Genomic DNA, 21,330 nt, shown 5'->3' with positions numbered 1-21,330 from the left:
TACCTGGTATCAGATACTATAAAAGTACCTGGTATCAGGCACTTTTCCAGTACTTTTCTAGTACCTGATACCAGATATTAGAAAAGTACCTGGTATCAGGCACTTTTCTAGTACCTGATACCAGATATTAGAAAAGTACCTGGTATCAGGCACTTTTCCAGTACTTTTCTAGTACCTGATACCAGATATTAGAAAAGTACCTGGTATCAGGCACTTTTCCAGTACTTTTCCAGTACCTGGTATCAGATACTAGAAAAGTACCTGGTATCAGGCACTTTTCCAGTACTTTTCTAGTACCTGATACCAGATATTAGAAAAGTACCTGGTATCAGGCACTTTTCCAGTACTTTTCTAGTACCTGATACCAGATACTAGAAAAGTACCTGGCATCAGATTCTAACACGTACTGGAAAAGCCTATGTTGAGGGGAGTGGAGTGGGGCCGAGGGGGCACCAGTGGGAAAGCCCTGAAGTGTCAGGCCAGACCATTGGAAAGCCTTTACAGCAGCCGACCACACCGCAGGACGGAGACGTCACCGTAGGTCACCGCCGTCCTCAGGTCGTCTTCCCGGGTCACAACCAGGGATGGACGAGGCAATAGAAGGCCCTCCAATCGCCTGAGCTCAGCTTTCAATGTCAGGCTTTATTGTAGTTTTCCAGAAGAGATTAAAAACGGGTCTGCTATTTAACGGAAGCTTTTTTATTGTATTTTATTTTTTATCACTGTATTATTTGTAACTATGGGCGGACAGCAGAAGAACACCAGACACAAAGTCCACAGAAAAGCCTGGCCCACTGCTCCACGGCCTTCAGGCTCAGCTCCACCAGCGGCCCGATGAGAAACACCGTCAGGTACAAACAGTCTCTGTTCCAGAGCGTCTGGCTCGGACCCCCGTCCTCCAGCGGGATCCAGCTTCTCGCCACGTCCAGCTGCTTTCATTGTGCTGACTGAAGTTCTGCGGCTGCTGAGAGCTGACATGATGACTCGGCACATTATCCCTCCTGCTTTCATCTCACCCACATCCTGCTGCTTTGTTTCACTTCCAGCCCGAATGCATTAACATGCCAGTAATCTATTACCGCACGCTGTAATGTGCAGAGAGAGCAGCTCCACGGCCGGGCGATGAAAGCATGTGGACACTGTGTCTTCATAATGTTGAAACTATATTAAATAAAGTTCATTTATGAATCTGCTTTTCTTCATATTTATTTGATAAAGAATTGACTCATTTCTACCGTGCATTGCCTTCCCACTTTATTTATTTTTTTATTTATTTATTAAATTACAGAACTTGGAGACGTTCTATTAAACTATATTATCATGGATTCTATGGCCACTGGAAAGTTGGATTACAGTAGACATTGTTCTGCTGGCTCTCTATTGGCTCTCTACTGGCTCTCTACTGCCTCTCTGCTGGCTCTCTATTGGCTCTCTACTGGCTCTATTGGCTCTCTACTGGCTCTCCACTGGCTCTACTAGCTCAGAGCCAGTAGAGAGCCAGCGGAGAGCCAATAGAGAGCCAGCAGAGAGCCAGTAGAGAGCCAGTGGAGAGCCAGTAGAGAGCCAGCAGAGAGCCAGCAGAGAGGCAGTAGAGAGCCAGCAGAGAGCCAGTAGAGAGGCAGTAGAGAGGTAGTAGAGAGCCAGTAGAGAGCCAGTAGAGAGGCAGTAGAGAGGTAGTAGAGAGCCAGCAGAGAGCCAGTAGAGAGCCAGCAGAGAGCCAGTAGAGAGGCAGTAGAGAGCCAGTAGAGAGGTAGTAGAGAGCCAGCAGAGAGCCAGTAGAGGCAGTAGAGAGCCAGTAGAGAGGTAGTAGAGAGCCAGTAGAGAGGCAGTAGAGAGCCAGTAGAGAGGCAGTAGAGAGCCAGCAGAGAGCCAGTAGAGAGGCAGTAGAGAGCCAGTAGAGAGGCAGTAGAGAGGTAGTAGAGAGCCAGCAGAGAGCCAGCAGAGAGCCAGCAGAGAGCCAGCAGCCACGCTCCTGCAGCCGTCACCCTGGTGTGAATCTGCCCGGGCTTGTTTATCACCAGGCTCTCATGTCTTTCAGGACCTGCCAGCTGTGGAGTGTCTCCAGCAGCTCTCCCCTCAGACAGCAGCTCTCCCCTCAGACAGCAGCTCTCCCCTCAGACTGCAGCTCTCCCCTCACTCGGCCTACCTTGGGCTCCGGTTTGCCCGTCATGGTTTTCAGCAGCTCGTGGAGATGTGGCCAGTTTCCCTGCGAGTACCAGCCGGGCTTGTCCAGCGACGGCAGCCCCTCGCTCTCCTCCACGTCGTTCACTGCAAGACCACAACCACAACACTCAGTGTCCGCCTTCATGCTCATGTGAAATAATCAAGATTTTCTCCAACACACACACACACACACACACACACACACACACACACACACACACACACACACACACACACACACACACACACACACACACACACACACACACACACACACACACACACACACTTGTTAGTGCCACATATACTATCTAGTTATCACACTGATCCAAAGACCCTCCAACCGTTGTTAGATGAAACCACCTGATATTGTGGATTTTTACCTCCTGTTTCTTTGCGTCTGCTGTCATGCATGTACTTTTATACTGTTTACTCTACTTAGTTTATATATATATATATATATATATATATATGAATGCACTTCTGAAAGCAATCTATTTCTATTCTATGACTTTTCCTGTTTCCCTCAGAGTTCAGTTTGAAACCAGTAACCCTTCTTGTTGTTCAGTTCTGACTCTTTGTTTGGTGAGAAACAACGTCGTAGATTATTGCTGTAGCAAAACCAGTTAATGCGTGTGGAGAGTCTGTCGCAGCCAGAAAGAAGGAGCCTGTGAGCCTGAGCTCAGGGCACAAAGACCCCGACGTTACAGATTTGAATCCTCTCAGACCTCGCAGACTTTTCAACGATGAATATCTGACAAATCTGATCACATGTACAGATTTGAATACAAACGGAAAACATTTTGAGATGATTTTATGTAGATTCCAGTTCACATAGGCGTCTGCGTCCTGCATCCATGTCAACCACTCAAAATGATGTAGCACATATGCCTGGCCTGTAGGTGGCGCTGTCACAACGCCACCGGAACACACCAAAAACGCGGAAGAAGACGCGGAGCATTCACAAAAGGAGTAATTGACCAATCCGACATCTGGCCTGGTTAAACCAAACATCCCCAGCGGCTCCTGCAGCAGGCCGTCCGCCATGTTGTTGTTAAGTGACGTCACGGAGAGGGAGGCGGGGTCACCAGGTGGAGAGGTGGGGCGATGACATCATCACTTTCAGCTAACGTGAGTTTTGACATGTTGACAAAACTCCCTATGGACAAAAAGTGATTTTCAGGCAGACGGCTCTCCGTACGCATTAGAAATAGTACCACTAGAATAACGCCCCGTATAGAAAGTGCAGAGAAAAACAGAAAACAGTAGTTTCTATTGACAAGGTTGACTCTGTCCGACTCCCTCTGCACCGGTCGCTTCGCTCCATGTTCAGTGTCACACATTTTAGAGCATGAAAGCATCTCCTCTGTGTTTTTCTGTCTGTGAAGCGTGAAGCTAAAAACCCAGGACTTCCTGAAGTCTTGCAGTTGTTTTGCATGCGTGGACACAATAATAAGTTCCCTCCGCCGTGCGAAGGAGGCGCAGGAGTGTGCAGCTGATCAGGCTCCTGTGGAGACACGTCAGCAGCCCGATGAAGGAATGAAAACTATCTGTATTCATGTGTTCACTTGGTATTTTCCTGTATGGAGACACAGTACTGAGAGGTAAGAACCAGATCAGGCCACGCCCCCCCCCCTCATCCCTGCAACACGTGTCGGCCAGGACGGCGTCCAGAACCCGACACTCACACCCGGAAACGTGGGACTTTCCACTGGATGTTTTCTGTATGAAAAGAAGGAAAAGCTGCAGCCGTGAGGAGAGCGGCTCTAGAGACACAAGCACACGGCAGCTTCAAGAGAGTGAACGGTGAGGAAGACGGATCAGGTTCTGAACAGATCAAACAGGTTTCTGTGGTGAACAGTCCGCCGTGCTGCTACACCAGAGTGACATGAGGACAGCTGCTGCACCTGACAACTGGGAATGACACCATGAATGACATGAGGAGTATTGAAACCAGGGATTTCAAGTCCGTAGTCGAGTTTCATCGTCCATGTTGGTAGTAGGTTATATAGTGCCAATGGTTATATTTTTGTCTGCGCGTATTTGTGTATTGGTATGTTTGTATGCATGTACCGTATTTTCTAGACGATAAGTCGCTCTTTTTTTTTTTTTCATAGTTTGTCTGGTCCTGTGACTATTATGTGAAAATATAAAACTGGTATCGCACAGCTGGTTTTATGGTGAGAACCCGTCCCGTTCTGTCTGTGACGCACAGATTTTAATCTCTTTTCTACCGAGATGCTCGAGTATGAAGCCAACTTCATCAGTCATCCGTTAGCATAGCCACCTAGCACACTCTATGCTCTGCCTCAAGTCTGCTATCGATAACAATCTAGCTGGTTAGCTTAGCAACGTCCCCTCGGGCCGAAGTGTTGCAGCAAAAAGGCCGAAAAGAGTGACTTTAGTGACAACTGGCAGGAGAAATCACCCGATAGACCAAAGCTGCCACCGGTGGGGGTTTTTACACTGAAAACCAAAAGACTGAATAACTTGCCCTTCCAGATTAAAAGTCTCTTCCTGGTCCAGGATTTTGTGAAATAAATTTCGACTATTAGTCCATTGCGACTGATGTATGTTTTTCTTTCCTCTTCATGATCTATTGGTGTGACGTAAACTCAGGAGCAATTTATAGTTCAGAAAATACAAATTGCATCAAATCTTCAGGGATGATTTGTCATCACCCAAGGATCAATCGTTTAAAGAGTTTGAGGCGTTAACGACCAAACCTTTCCGACTAAATCCCCATAAATCGCAAAATAATGTTCCATACAAAGTCCCATGAGAGGCACCTCATGGAGGAGATCAGCGTCTGTTGCCATGGAGACACACTGTAGGGCTGCAGCTGCCATTAGCCGCCTGCTAGCACAGTGCTAACTCTGCTCCCCGCCCACTTCTCCACTGTCAGCCAATCACAGGCCAAGTCACTCTAATGGTGCGTTCAACCCACAGCGCCACCTCGTGGCCTGGCATGCTAACTACATTACTGTCAGTGTGTCAGTGTGCGAACGCCACACTTTCCCAACCTCCACAAACAAAACGAGGAGGAAACAATAGTGACAACAACAGAAGAAATCCAGAAAGGATTCCAAGACAGAAGAAAAAAATACTCCACAATAAAAGTCAGGAGGAGCCAAATAACTCTCAACACAGTAAGAGCTGGAGACACAAGCCAGAACCACACAAACATTCTAGAGCACACGATGAATCCATGAGCATTACCTCCGTGGATTCCTCTGATCCCCCACGTTCTATATTCATGAGAGTCAATGTTAGTTCCTGTCACTCGTGATCTGCAGTCGGGTTTGCGCCTGTTTTTTAGTTGAAGCAGCCAATTAATTTGGGCGTAAGTGAAGTCCTGGAGGTCGTTAACCTCAAACATCCTGGTGCAAATAAAAGTCCTGTGTAAACACAAGTCTGGTGAGGAGGCAGCGCCAGGGTTCCAGTGACTCTTCCTCCGGGCCCACAGGCTCTGCACACCTGGATTTTGGCAGGTCGCTTTATTTAGGGGAGCGTCGGCGCTCTCCTGTCTCCACCGGCTCCTCAGGGGGGTTGGCTGGGTCAGTCCTGAGCAGAGGTCTGGAGGCGACCTGCAGCAGCTCCAGTTGTCTCCACCATCTGCTTCAGCTGCTGCCGCTGCTTCACTTCAACTGATTCCTTCCTCTTCCAGCTGGTCTCCTGTCTGCGCTGTGGAGACGACCAGGCCGTCCAACATCATCTCATGGAACTCTGTTCAGAGGTGATACCGTCGACTGGACTGAACATAGTTTCTGTACGACAACGCAGCTCATGATCACACTGAGCTCAACCATCTGCTTCCATTCACTTATCGAAGCTTTGGTTCAATAAGTAACCCAGTGAAGTCTGGCTCAGGATTCTGCCTGGGCTTCACACCCAGCAGGGGGTCCTGCAGACACTGCAGTCCCATGGAAATCCTCCCACCCTTTCTGGAAATCCCCCCCCCCCCCCAATGCTCTCAGCCAGTCACCGCTTGGTTGTAACTCCCAGGATTTGACACCTTCGAATTCCCCCTTCATCAAAAGCCTGTGGAGAGAAACTACAGGAACGTCTGAAACGTCCCTCTAACTCCTTATCCATCGACTTTCACTGAACCCCGGAAGTGTTTTGTGTAGCGGCCATGATAAGAACTGTCCGAATTCTCAATAAGCAAAGCAAAAGAGGCTGGTTGCTTCCTTTAGAGCCTCTGTTAGCTTAGCATAGCACTGATGCTTCCTTTAGAGCCTCCGTTAGCTTAGCATAGCACTGATGCTTCCTTTAGAGCCTCCTTTAGCTTAGCGTAGCACTGATGCTTCCTTTAGAGCCTCCTTTAGCTTAGCATAGCACTGATGCTTCCTTTAGAGCCTCCGTTAGCTTAGTATAGCACTGATGCTTCCTATAGAGCCTCCGTTAGCTTAGCATAGCACTGATGCTTCCTTTAGAGCCTCCTTTAGCTTAGCATAGCACTGATGCTTCCTTTAGAGCCTCCGTTAGCTTAGTATAGCACTGATGCTTCCTATAGAGCCTCCGTTAAACTTGTAGTTCTTTCCCCGCCATGTCAGACGTCACTAACTTGCGCTGCCGTCGCATTATTATGACATCACTAAGTGAAAGTGCGGTCTGACTGACACGTTAGGAAGCCTTCTAACACTTTTCCTTTACCTCGTGACGTCATCCAAAAAAAAAAGCTTGTTGTTAATTGAATTGTATGTAACCTAGGATGAACGGTAAACATTAGCAACTGTATTTCTGAAAACAAATAAGCCGTAAAGTTAAAACGCAGCTTCAAAAATGACAGCTTTGTGTGACGCGTTCAGGTGCTCGTTAAACTCTTCAGGAGAAACAAAGCCATATGATGCTACTACTAAATATATATGGGCATATACTGGATACATGAAATATATATAAAATATCTATTAGAAATAATATGTAAAATTACATTATTCAAGATTTATTTTCTCCCAAAAAATCTGAACTCTCATCCGAGGAAGAGTTGTCCATTCACTTCGTTGGTTAACTTTTATAATCATTATCAATGTATTATTTCCTCATATTTCCACACCAGAACTCAGATATGGACGAATGAGGGACTTATGAGGAACTTTATTTTGATCTAATTCTGGAATTCGGATTTTACACATCATCCCAATATTTTATATGCTGATATATGCAGCTTCATCAAAAGTCATTCCTACAAATTTAATTATTGCATCAAAAAATGCACCATGAAGAAGAAAACAACACAAGTTGCTCTGCATTGCTCACATGTATTTGGAAATGTAAAGACTGCTTTTGTTTTTCCCACTTCCCCCTCTGTGATTCTAAACTATGTGTCTGTGTGTGTGTAACACATACATCACTATTTATCCTGGGTCACTGAAATGTTACAAATAATTCACTGATTATATTAAGTCTTGTATCTGGCGCGTTCATTGCACTTGCACGTACGTACAGCATGGAGTGAGTAAGGACACCGTACATGAGCAGGACCTATACGTACGGCCTCCACAGGACAAGGTGGCGATCACAGTTGTGAGCACAACTCACAGCCGCTCACGGCCGTCCTTACGCCTTGCCTTGACGTACTCCCTCCCTGCTCTTGCCACTCCCTCTTTCACGTGTTGTGGTGGTTTTCTCCCTCCGGCTGCAGCTTCCCCCTGCCTCACACTTCTACTACCTGACTGCAGGACGTTTGCACTTTGACTTTCTGTTTGTTTAAAGAATAAAGACGTTTTTCGCTACACACACACACACACACACACACACACACACACACACACACACACACACACACACACACACACACACACACACACACACACACACACACACACACACACACACACACACACCCGGACCACCAAGGGTACGAGACACACCTACTCTATTGTATACATAAATCCTCTTTTTAATTGACTGGTCAATTCTTTGTAAAGCATCTATCTCTATTGATTTCCTTGCCTACGTCAGAGTTCCTGCAGAGCTCCACTGGTACGACCACAGTACCTCAGTCTGCTCGTCACTTGTCCTTCCTCTGCTGACTTTACTTTTCTGCTGCTTGAAGCCGAGTGTTTCATCGGAAATGAAATGAAAATGCAGCTCTAACTGTCTTTATTAATAAAAAAAAATAAAATCCACTGCTTGTCCAAACAACCTGTTCGTCATACCAAGTGAGTGTTTCTGAAAATCAACTTTTCAGAGGGAATGGAGGCGCGAGACTGACCCAGCGTCCTGAAGGGCCTCTGCTGGGGAACCAAGGAGAAGAACCCCGGCTTCAGGGCGTTCGTGATGATGACGTCAAACAACTCCTCAAAGTCCTGCCTGTGGAGGACAGGAACAAACTATCAGCCAGAGGAGGAGGAGGAGGAGGAGGAGGAGGAGGGGGAGGGGGAAGAGGAGGAGGAGGAGGAGGAGGAGGGTGAAGAAGAGGAGGAGGGGGAAGAGGAGGAGGAGGAGGAGGGGGAGGAGGAGGAGGAGGGGGAAGAGGAGGAGGAGGAGGAGGGGGAGGAGGAGGAGGAGGAGGAGGTGGAGGAGGGGGAGGTGAGGAGGAGGGGGGAGGAGGAGGGGGAGGAGGAGGAGGAGGAGGAGGAGGGTGAAGAAGAGGAGGAGGAGGAGGAGGAGGAGGAGGAGGAGGAGGGTGAAGAAGAGGAGGAGGGGGAAGAGGAGGAGGAGGGGGAGGAGGAGGAGGAGGAGGGGGAAGAGGAGGAGGGGGAGGAGGAGGAGTGGGAGGAGGAGGGGGAAGAGGAGGAGGAGGGGGAGGAGGGGGAGGAGAGGAGGAGGGGGGAGGAGGAGGAGGAGGAGGGGGAAGGAGGAGGAGGAGGGGGAAGAGGAGGAGGGGGAGGAGGAGGGGGAGGAGGGGGAGGAGGAGGGGGAAGAAGAGGAGGAGGAGGAGGAGGAGGGGGAAGAGGAGGAGGGGGAGGAGGAGGAGTGGGAGGAGGAGGGGGAAGAGGAGGAGGAGGGGAGGAGGGGGAGGAGAGGAGGAGGGGGGAGGAGGAGGGGGAAGAGGAGGAGGGGGAGGAGGGGGAGGAGAGGAGGAGGGGGGAGGAGGAGGGGGAAGAGGAGGAGGACGAGGAGGAGGAGGGTGAAGAAGAGGAGGAGGAGGAGGAGGAGGGGGAAGAGGAGGAGGGGGAAGAGGAGGAGGAGGGGGAGGAGGGGGAGGAGAGGAGGAGGGGGGAGGAGGAGGAGGAGGAGGGGGAAGGAGGAGGAGGAGGGGGAAGAGGAGGAGGGGGAGGAGGAGGGGGAGGAGGGGGAGGAGAGGAGGAGGGGGGAGGAGGAGGAGGAGGAGGGGGAAGGAGGAGGAGGAGGGGGAAGAGGAGGAGGGGGAGGAGGAGGGGGAAGAGGAGGAGGAGGGGGAGGAGGGGGAAGAGGAGGAGGAGGAGGAGGAGGAGGGGGAGGAGGGGGAGGAGAGGAGGAGGGGGGAGGAGGAGGAGGAGGGGGAGGAGGGGGAGGAGAGGAGGCGGGGGGAGGAGGAGGAGGAGGAGGGGGAAGAGGAGGAGGGGGAGGGGGAGGAGGAGGAGGAGGAGGAGGGGGAGGAGAGGAGGAGGGTGGAGGAGGAGGAGGAGGAGGAGGAGGAGGGTGAAGAAGAGGAGGAGGGGGAAGAGGAGGAGGAGGAGGGGGAGGAGGGGGGGGAGGAGGAGGAGGAGGTCGGCTCTCAAATGGAGGAGTGATGGCGAGCGTCTCCATGGAAACGTAACTTAACAGGCGAAGCTTCCTAATATGGCGAGAAGCAGACATGACAGAGACTTTAAACAGGAAGCAGCAGGCAAATATGTAAACCAGCAGGTTGATGGATGAAAGGACGGGAATGTTTGTTCTGCAGAGACGCTGAGCAGGAAGCTGCACAAGCTCCTCGACACCCAGCGTCAGAGGGCCTCCGTTAAATCCTGTCAATGTCCCAGAGGCCAGGACGGAACTGTGGTACGTCACGTTTCTACGCTCTGCATTAATGTCCTGCCAATTCAACAAGACAGGATTTCCAATCTGATTTAAAGCTGTAGAACCACGAGTCTGATTTTATGTTTATTCACTCGTTCGCTGCACATTTCACATTTTATCTTGTCGGAGAATTAAAAACCTCCTGCATAGGGATTCAGGTTTATTCCCGCCTGGTAGCTTTACAGGCCTTCCAGGACCTGCAGCAACTCACAACATGATGCTGCCGCCGCCGTGCTGCTTGTTATACATTGACTCAGGGAACTTTGTAGAATACTGAGAAACTAATATTACAGTATTTACGATATTTTTGTCAAAGGACCCTAAGACATTGGTAGGGATGAAAACACCATTATTTGAACTTTCTATACAAGCAAATAGGTGGAAAAGTCGCTTTTGTTGCTTTAAATTGCTTCGAAACGGGAAAAACTACGGAGGTTTTGATGAAAAGCTCCGCCAGCGTCTAGAGAAACACGACTGGAGGAGTTCAGCAGGTGTGGAGCTGGATTCTCCCTCAGTCTCCTGCTAGCTTGGAACCAAATCCAACGAGTGGCCTGATGGATCGTCACGACGGTCCGAGTTTGAGCAGCCGTCTGCTGATTGGTCAGCGCTGTCTGGGGGGCGACGGTCGGTCTTACCCCAGGATGTGTTCACAGATGAGCCTGCAGTAGTCGCTGTGGGAGCTGGTGATGAGCAGCAGAACCTTCCCGGCGCCCTTCAGGCTGCGCAGCCACGTCTTCACCGAGTCGGAGCAGGGCTGGAGGTACCGGCCCGGGTCCCGCTTCACGCTGGGGAAGTACGTCCCCGTGTCGTCTGCAGAGAGACGGGGGGGGGGGGGGGGGCGTGTTGCAAAACACTGAAATGTTTCAAGTTTTTGTGTTTCCATGTGCACATGTGATCAGAAATATAGAATCAAAGAGTCCAAGAAGAGAAAGAGTAGTGTTAGTCTGAAGTGAAGGTTGCCGTCCAGGCCGAGTAGGAATTACAATCCCGTCTTATTTCAGCCGGATACAAACCAACAAATCAAGCAAACTCTCCTTAACGCTTCCATTTTGCTTTTTTAAATCTAGATTTACTGGTCGTAGATTTATTTATTTAGAAATGTGTGCCACTTTAGCCGTTTCGCAGTTTGAGACACTTACTTTTTGCTATTTTTGGTCATTTTTGACATTCTTTGAAGACACACGAAGGTCTTTTAACACGTTCAGTAGTTGTTGTTTGAGCCCATTTCCTCAGCAGTGAGCTGAAATGACCCGGTGATGAACTTCACAGAAGCAGTTTTGAACAAAACGGGATGAAAAAAAAAAAGAGTTTACAAGTCAGATCTGCACGAGGCCTCTTGTGGGTTTTAAACTATGAGCTAAAGGTTCTATTTTATGATGTTCAAACTCATATTGTCTGCTGGTATTTGTGTTGCCTGCTTGTTAATGATGAATGTTTTAAAAGGAGCACCAGAGAGTAAACTGCCCTCCACTGTAATCCTTTAACTGCCCCTCCTCAAGGTCTACTCATTACCGCAGCAGCGTCTTCCACGCAGTGCGAGCAAACACTGCTCGTTTGTGCAGAACGGGGAGATATAGGCCGTTGAAAATAGGCGCGAGCACAAAAGAAGACCTTTCCAGCATTAAGAAATGTCAAGAGTGACGCAGGGTGAGACGAAATAAACAGCAAACGATTCACGTCTTCTGAGTCCCAGCAGAACCGCTTTAAAAGCTGCATTTGTTTGGAGGCCGGTGGTGAAAAACGACACATGCTTTCATTTTTCTCCACGGCCAAACAAACGCTTGCAGACGGAAGAGCCGCTGCAGCTTTTCTAAGGAGCTGCTGAACTTCCACCAATTTCTAATCCAAAGAAGATTCAGTGGATTTAAGTCTTTACATTTCCACCCAAAACATTGAGCTGTACGTTAAAATGAACAAAGGTTGATTAAAGATTTATAGTTTCTGTGTGGAGTTTGCATGTGTTTCCTCCAGTACTCAGGATTAATCAATGAATAAATGTCAACTTGTGCTTTAAACGTCACACAATCAGTAAAAGGAGCTACACAAACAAAATTCACACGGTTCAAGTTTTGCCTGAAAAATACAGAAAAATATTCAACACAATCACAAAACATGTGATGGTCAGTGAGTAACATGTGGTAACAGTGAATCACGGCAACCAAAACGAGTATAACCACAAAACTTTAGTCACGTTTGGGGAGTTTCTGTTTACAACAAACATGGCGGGCTCTGTAGCGATTCTCAGCCTGTGTTCTCGATTCATCGTCCATGTTTGTGCTTTTCTTGTTTACATTCTCCTCTAATAGCGTCCAGTTCATCGTCTGTCCATACGAACCTCAGTTCTCTGCAGTGAGTCAATGTTTAATGTGCTGTACGTGTGGTTTCATGACAAAACAATCAACAGTGCCCCCTCGTGGCCTGGCAGGCTCACCACATCCCTGTCAATGTGTCAATGAAGGGCTCAGGGACAGTGTGGGAATCAAACCTTCAGCTCCAGAATCCTCCAGGACTCCACAGCAGAGCTTCATAAAACCACCAGAGAGGAGCCGCATGTTCCAGACCCGTCTGACCAAACCACTTCTACGTTTCAACCTTCCTGAAAACTTCATGCTTTCACTTTTTTCCCACCGGCAAAATAAAGTACAAACAAAAGGCTCCGAGGCAGGAACTTGTTTATGTTGTAAAAGTGCTTCACATCTTGTGCACGAGTCCAAGACGCAGCAAATGAATTCAAACTGCTCATCGAGGCTCGATGAAACTTTGGATCTGCTGCCCCCCAGTGGTCGATCATGAGAATGACCTCAGAGAAACCCTGCAGTGTCCAGAGGGCAGTGTGAGGCTCGTCCAGCAGAGGGCGACGCACACACACACACACACACAGGCAAAGTTCTGATCAGGAAGCAAAGCTCACACGTTTGATCTGCTGCAGCTGTAAACATCTGGCCGTGAAGTTTTAATGGCCCCACAGACCATTAGCCCTGGTGTTAAACAGCAGCCGCTCTGCAGGCTGTTGTGGCCCCCGGGGGCCCCGTCCTGCCTCATTACCCTCAGCCAGGGAGGTCACACACCATCATCCCATGTAATCGCGCTAATGTGTGTGTGAGAACGTAAACGCGACGTGACCTCCGGCCGCGGCCCCTCTGGTCGGACGCCGACGCTCCCATTTCGGAACCGACAGGGTCGCGTCGGAGAAATAATACGTTTTGGACACCAGAACAGACGCTCGGGAGAGCGGGAGAGCGGCGGACCGTCGTCAACGCCACAATTGTCACCATGGAAACCGATGGATCACAAGATTTATTGATCCACCACACCCCTCCTCCCATCGCCTGTCACGGTTGTTTGAATGGATTCATGCTTTCACTGTTTGACACTGATGTATACACTTTTTACAATTTCTGTCTTCCCCCCCCGACGACCTTTGACCCCCCCAACCGCCAACCAAGGTTAAGACGTCACATCGTCATGTGGCACATCAGAGGACGGGGAATTAAACCAGAACACTTTGGCATCAATCGAATTAAAACTGACTCCCTCATGACGAAAAGTCCTTTTTACCGTGAACCTTTGCCCCAAACGCTCTCAATACGTGATGGGACCATCGTTGGATGAAGACAAATCACGCAACCCGGGTGACGAGTCTTTGAGAAAAGTTGGTGAAATAGGTACAAACCAATCAATCCATACGCGCAGCCAAATATCTAACCACGCGGCGGCGCAGTGGTTAGCGCTCTCTCTCTCTCTCTCTCTCTCACAGCCAGAAGGTCGTGGGTGACGCTAGGTCGTTAAATGGCGCCGAGGCGTGAGTGTGAGCGCGTGTGGTCGTGTGGCGACATGCGTTTGGCCCAGTGGCTTTCCGGCCAGCTGGGACCCTGAACTGGAAAGAAGCTGGACGGTCCGATTCCGCCTCATCCATGTGGCCACGTTCTCGTTCAACAGTCTGGGTCAACGTCTGTCTTCCTCTGCTGGTCTGGAACACTCACACTCGCCCTGTGGCCCGCACACTCCGCTTGTCACAACTTTCACTTTGGATGTTTGTTTAGAAGACAATGACATCGGGAGGCTCTAAAAACAGCTATTTTTTTTTTTACTCCTTCCTGAATGAGACGTTTACGTTTCCAGTCTCGGTGCAAACAGGAAGAGCTTTTCTGAAAGGTGCATTTGTGCACATGAGCAATGCCGGTACAGTAAACAGTGCGTGGTGTGGGTAGATCTGCAATAACAACGGAAGATCCAGGGTTAGAATTGAACAGCGCTTCACCGACAAAGTGAACATTTCCCACCATTTCCTACACCGTCATCTGCATGCAGAACCTTTCCTCCACCTGGATCCTCAGCAGACGACCAGCCGGAGCCAGACTCAACCTTTCCATCAACCTTTAGTTCTCAAAAAGCGCTCGAGTCTTTCAAATGTCGTATAATAACACAAACAAGATCTTTATCCTCATTACTAAATCTGTAATTAATGAATCTCAACGCTCACCTTCTAATTGAAGTGTCTGAACTAACAAATCAACAGATTTCTGCTCATATTGTCTTTATATCTATTCAACAAATAAAGTACATGTATTGTTGTATGGTTGCTGTTTATTGTCTGTAATTGTCTTTTTTTCATAGAATTATTTATCATCGCTTATAAAAACGGGTGGGTTAAATAAATTCTTTTTAAATTGTCGCACGTTTGGAACTAATTGCCCGTCTGAGGTTTAACCCCTTCAGAACTGCCTATTTTGATTGTATAAACGGAGAAGTTATTGTCTATAAGCTGCAGGATCGCCGTGGCATCATCAGGAGGGCAAAACTAACCTGCGTCCCGACGCTGTGATCTGGTAGATTCTGGGAAGTGTACGAGTACATTCTAAAAAGTTATAATAGAGTGAAAATGCTGAAACACACCGTCCTCGAGGGGTTAATAACGGTTGTCTTGACAGCCAGCAGCCGATGCTGTCATGAGATCCTGGACTCTTCAGGTGCATTCATGCAGGAAAACTGACACAAGCGCTTCAAAAAGAGAAAACACAGCTGCCTGCAAATGTAGCTCATGTGTTGGAATGAACATTTGTCAGTTAAATTAATCTCCCGGCCAAATATCGAGGAGTAAAGTTCTTTTTATAGAGAAGGAAGTCGACGCCGCTATGATGGCGACACCAGGAAATCGCATTAGTGTTAATATTGATAGTAAGGAACAGTCGGAGGACATTTTACAGGTGTGACAACAATAAATGCCTCGAAATGCTACTTGGTCTGTTCTATGCAAAGCTCAACACTGCCCCCCTGCAGCTACCTGTGGTACTGCAACATCTGTTAGGCTCTCAGGAGACGAACAGAAAGGGATGTTTCAGTGTATTGAATGTAAAACGAACCAGGTGTTTGAGGTGTCCTATAGATGCCTGAAAACAAGTGTCTGCACATAAATGACAGCAGGGTCGTTTAGTGTTTCCACTGGAAGCTGATTAAGGCAAGTTTCATTCTATGTTCAACCTTTTGATAGGGAGGCACTGAGCCACGTTCTTTTACTTCTGATCTGATCCCCAGACCTGAATGTGGATATCTGCCGATACTATTCCGATACCAGTTTGCTTTAATATTATTATCATTGTTGTTGATTTTATAAGAGGATGTAATAAACTCCTCTCTGCAGTAAAGTTTGAAATATAAAAATGTTTGCACGTTTTCTCTCAAAAGACAACTTGAGGTTAGTAGAAGGTCAGAAAAAGAAGCAGTACAAAGTATTTTTGTTCCATTTGGACAATGTGGGGGTCTGAGTGACGTCATCATCTCAAAATAAACCAGTTCTGTCTTTAAAACCTCAGAATCACTTTATTAATCTGGAGAAATTCTTCATCAACGCAGCACCAGCAGAATGTTTCAGCTCTAAGCAGCTCCAACCGTTGGGACTATTTTCATGGAGGTTAGCGTGGAGGAGGACGCAGCTTCACGGAGGTGTGAATCTCCTGCTGACAGTCTGGAGGAGCTGCTGGTCATTGTTCTGATGTCAGAGTTGTTCTCCTGGAGAGCTGCAGTTTTAAAACACTGACGTTTGACAGCAGAGCGCCACCTGCTGGACAACAGTCCTAATAACATCACACATTGCTGTGTTGCTTTGTGCTGTTTTGAGTGTAAAATATGTCCAAACAGCGACATGTTGTCATGAACAGCTAGATAGCACAGTGCTACCACGCTAGCCTCCTCGCTGGCTGCTCATTCCTCATTACTGCGCGTCTCAATGAGACGCGCAGTAATGAGGAACGCCTCCGTTCAGGAATCCAGTCCACAGTTTGCAGCCAGCCAGTAGAGCAGCGGCAGGGAAACACTGTGGAGTCGTTTCAGCAACAGTAAAGCAGACGAGGCTTCACGGATCGGAAATTTCCAATCCGATGAATTACGTTGATATCAGAACTCGATACTGGATTGGATCAGCCCATCTTCATTTCTGATGCTGGGGATCAAACTGAAGTACGAAAACCCAATAAACTGGCCTTCATTTGTGAATACAGCGACAAATTAGTAGCTGTATTCTCTCTGTATCAATGCAAAACAAATGGAAATATCCGAACAAGGGTTGTTATTGTCAGAACGTTGCAGAAACGTGTTCCACGGCGGTTCTGCCACAAGAACACGCAGCTCTTTATTTCAGGCACCATCTCTGAATGTTCAGGTTCATTCAGCCAGAGTCATTTGTCTGTGGCCTCGCCGCCTTGCTGTGACCTTCAGTTTGGATTAGCGCCGCTCCGTCATTCATCATCTCTCGCTCCGTCAGGCCGGAGCTGGCGAGCAGGCGGCCGTGTGGTTCAATCAGACGTCCTACAGACAAGAGGAGCGGCAGCAGCGTGTGCGAGCGGTGGAGTCCAACGCTGCGAATGTAGGGCTGGAAGTGCCCGAGGGCTGAGGGCCTGGCTGGAGACCTGCCCACAGCCCGTCCAGCGCCCCATGTCTCGCCCTGCCGTCGAAGCCCACTGACAGGAATCAACAGCGCTGCAGATTAGGGCCAAAGCACGCGAGCGTTTCACAAACAGCACGACGCCCAGCTGACCCAACAGGACAGATAACGGCCGATTCACCGCGCGTCGTTCAGTCCTCTTCACGGGACACATAATGAGCATCAATCTGCGCATACATCGGATGAGACTCATTCAAGCCTCTGAAGGGAAACTATAATCTCAAGTGTTCCATCCAGACAACCACCTGTTGGAACCTCGTGGAGAAAACACTGTGGACGTTCCTTTTTTTAGCAGAGTGACCACAAATTGCTGCGTCACGTCCCTCGCCGTGCGCCCGGCCTGTTTGGGAAAACCTTCAAATGTCACACATGATAAAACAAAAGCAACAAACTTCAACAGAAGACCCGTCAAAATGGGAATTCTTTTTTATTTTAATGGATGTGACATTTTGACATTTTGTGCTCAAAGAAGCTTCTTCTGACTCACCAGCAGATGCAATCAAAGCAACAGGAAGTGAGATGATAGAATATCAACTCCAACACAAAGGTTTCTGTTTCCAGTTGCCCAAATAAATGATTCTCCTTGAATTAAATTGTGTAAAATCCCATCTCTTCCCAGAACACCAGATTTCTGAAGCCTTCAGCATCCATGTTTCCCCAAACTCACTGGTTTGGTATGAACGGGATGCTAATGCTATTCTGCTAACCATAAATCCCGCTGGCGTTCACTTGGTAACTGGGCTTTAAGCGTCGGTAACATCCGGTGTTCGGCTCTGGGCGTCCATGTGACGTCCTTCAACTGTTACCAAAACACCAGACTCAAACAACGCAGGAACAGAAGTCACTTCCATTGAGGAATGGCCGCTCATGTCTTTCTTCAGGTCCTGCAGGTGGTCTTGGTACCTGGACATGTGACCTGTGGAGCTCCTCGGAGGGCGTCCAGAGCCTGGCCGCAAACTATTGCACATTTTATTTGACAAACACACGTTTGAACTACGTTGCAGTTGTGCCTTAAGGAACAGTGACGCTCTGTCAAGACATTTTAAAGGCTCCGACTGTGTGATTCTAACGATCTTATCGGTCCACAGCGAGTCACACTGTACGACGACTGAACCTTCGGCTGCCATGTGAAGTTTGATGGAAACAAACTGAATCGCAGCCTCCAGCAATGTGAGTTGACGCTTAAACATGAACGGAGCCCCGCCGTCGTGGATTTTATGTGTTCGGAGAGAAATCTCAAAGAAGAAGGAGAACATGAACGCGGATATGGCTCAGAAAGAGGCTACCCGCAGATGCTAGTTAGCATCTAGAAGCATTTTCCGTTAGCTTTTACCATCACGGTCTCTCATTTCCCAACTAAACGTGACAAACAGGTTGCAGCAGCGTCACCATCGCCACTAATATCTGACACTGTCTGAATTTCATCAGACGGTAAGACCGTGACAAGGTCCGTCCTTGAAGCGTCTCTCAGGGCGCCGTTAGGTTCAGCTTCAGCACCTTCAGAGTCAAGATGGTACCGATTTATAAAAAGACAAGCCAACACCACACAGCCTGAAACACTCACATCTCTAAATGAAGACAAACATTCCTGAACGTAGACTTACCGAAATGTTAGCTTCTCTGCAAACATGGTGCGTATATAAGATAAATCTGGACTAACCAGAAGCAACAACCTCCTTTGATGGCGGCGAGCCTCAATTACACTCCACCGAGATGTTCGCTATTCAACAGACCAGTGAGCACAAAAGGCCCAATTATAATCTCCCAAAGTGTAGAGTGTTAAATCAAGTGCACTATTGCTATTTAAACACCAGATAGCCTGCGGGCATCCGGCCGGGTTTCAGTTCCAAGGGTTGTTTTGTCCTCTCACTTGTTTGTACGCATGTTCTGACAAACTAGAACGTGATCTCTATTCTGCTCGTTGGACCACAAAGCCAGAGCAATCCGTCCACGCAAAGCCGTTCAACTCAAGCACATCCACATTAACCTGAGCAGCTGCTGCTGCTGCGAGCTCCACTCTGACTCCGTTTTAACCAGAATGTAGTACATATGCCAGGCCCACAGGTGTCGCTGCCGCGCAGCCACAGAAATGCACCAAAAATGTAGTAAGACACAGAACAGCCTAAATGGAGAAATCGACAAATCTAACATCATATAGCATCAGCAGCTCCTGCAGCAGGTCGTCGGCCATGTTGTCGTTGTTCAGCAACGCCGCGGAGAGGGAGGCGGGGTCGTAGGGTCAAGAGGCGGGGCGATAACATCATCGTTTTCAGCTAATGTGCATCTTGGCAAATCACACTTTATTTATACAGTTTTCATACAAAGGTTGTAGCAAAACGTGCTTCACGCACACGCACACACACACACACACACACACACACACACACACACACACACACACACACACACACACACACGCACACCAACTCCCCGCATTACAATAACAAGCACGTCCACAGGTCAAAGCTGAAGCAGCGTTTTCTAATTTCTCCACTGTGGAGCCTGTTTATAAAACAAGTCCGTTTTAATAAGACGCGGCGCCGTGTGGATGATCGGACAAAAACGATGCAGCTACATGAAATGTCGCCGCCGTACGGACACGTCCCCCACGCACTGTGAGAAATCCCTGCACTTCACTCTGCTGAAGGAAAAAGATTCAGGACGTCAGTAGAACATGTGGAGTCTGTGACTGTTTTCTGATGATATTCTCTTTCAGTCGATACGCTTGATGGGAGAAACAGTCGGCAGGAACATCCCTGATTGGCCCAATGATTGGACTTTACAAGGAGAGTATAACAATGCCGAAGGATGAAGACGGTCCTGCCGTCTCTGGGTTGAGTATTTCATTAAGATCACGATCCTTCTTGAGACAGGTGGAGTGCGTCTAAAGTTCCTTAAAGCCTTGTGAAGGCACGCTACTGACGAGGAGACTCAAAGAACAATGGCAACCAGGGAGAGTAAAAAAAAGAAAAGTGGGACGGTGGTTTTTCAACACTGGTTGTGGGGGACAGTGACGCCAGTCGCACAGTCATTCTCCCCTCAGAGCAAATGTGAGGGCCCAGGCAATCTGTCATTACAGCAGACCAGAGCTATATTTAGCCCCGGCTATGTTAAGAAAACCCTGAGGATTCTTCCTTCAGGCCTGATCGCAGGAGGAACTGATCCTAAAGTACAAAGCATAGCGCCGCGATCTACCTCCAGGGTTCTGGGGCAGAGAGAAAAAGCCACACGGGCTCACGTCAAATTAAGTAATTTCGCTCCAGCTGCATTCTGCTGACTGTTCAAAGAGCAGCAAAGACAGCATGGGAAGCAAAATATGTAGAACCCAAAGCAAGTCTGCTCAGGTTTCTTTTTAATCACCCAGGGTTTATGGGCCTTTCAGTGATAATTGTTCTTCGCATCTCAAGGTGCAATTTCCATAGATGACAGCTTACGGTCAGGCCTCTGGAGACATGCAGGGAATCACCTGTAGACAAGAGACTCCCGCTGGAGTCTCCAGTCGACTTCATTCAAACTGCTGCAGTTCATTTATGGGAGTTGGTTTTTTTTGACACATCACGTCTGATCCGTTCGGCATCCCAGGTCCAGTCGCAAGCCCAACAGGCGGCCACGCATGCAGGCCAGATGTACGGCATGAAGTCCGTCCACGGCCGCAGCGACCACGACCGAGTGTGACGCTGCACACCACTGCAGGACACGTGGTCGGAGGACAACATGGAGGAAACGGCACTCCACTCAATCAGGGTTTTAGAATGTCCACGTCAGTTCAATGCGCTGGGGCAGTGCGGTTTCTGTTCTGCCGGCTGGGAAGTGAAAAGAGTCAAAGCAGGATCACAAGTTCACACTGGAGGCACCAGCAGACGTCTTCTAATGGACAAGAACCTTCAACATCTTGCTTGAGAGGAACATAATACCAATAATAATAATGATAATAATAATAATAATAAGGTGAATGAGCTTGGGGCTCATTTTTCAACATTTGGGCATTACATATTGCATTTCTGCTCCTTTCACTTTATTTCTGGATTGTCTGAATCAAAAGCTTCAACATCAGGAGGAACGGAGGTGTAGAATGATAGAGCACAGCTCTGAAGAAGTTTCCACGTTAACCTGTGTTACTACACGCTGATTAAAGTTCTCTTTCACATGAAACCATTAAAAGGCTCATTTTATGGTAAAAAAAAAGAAGAAGAAAAATCCAGCTTTCATTTACGTAGAATGTAGTTTGTTTAGGAGTTGTTGATGAACAAAAACTCTGGCTTCATTCTAAAGAAGTTCTGAGGGTAGAAAATAGCGGA

At 48.3% G+C, this 21,330-nt stretch overlaps 1 protein-coding gene across 1 annotated transcript in view; it reads right to left on the bottom strand.

Moving 5' to 3' along the window:
- Window positions 1-21,330, bottom strand: part of nt5dc1 (5'-nucleotidase domain containing 1) — a 68,408-nt gene that overhangs the window by 12,547 nt on the left and 34,531 nt on the right. Inside the window, exons 7-9 of the mRNA XM_080513537.1 lie at window positions 10,728-10,902; window positions 8,381-8,478; window positions 2,147-2,268 (exon numbers count right to left, since the gene is read on the bottom strand). Of these exons, the coding sequence (XP_080369663.1) occupies window positions 2,147-2,268; window positions 8,381-8,478; window positions 10,728-10,902 (395 nt within the window). The remainder of the gene's footprint in view (window positions 1-2,146; window positions 2,269-8,380; window positions 8,479-10,727; window positions 10,903-21,330) is intronic.

The sequence above is a fragment of the Blennius ocellaris genome (genome assembly GCF_963422515.1).
Source record: "Blennius ocellaris genome assembly, chromosome: 18".
NCBI lineage: Eukaryota > Metazoa > Chordata > Actinopteri > Blenniiformes > Blenniidae > Blennius > Blennius ocellaris.
The sequence above is the reverse complement of the archived record's forward strand: the minus strand, read 5'-3'. Positions and strand labels throughout refer to the sequence as shown.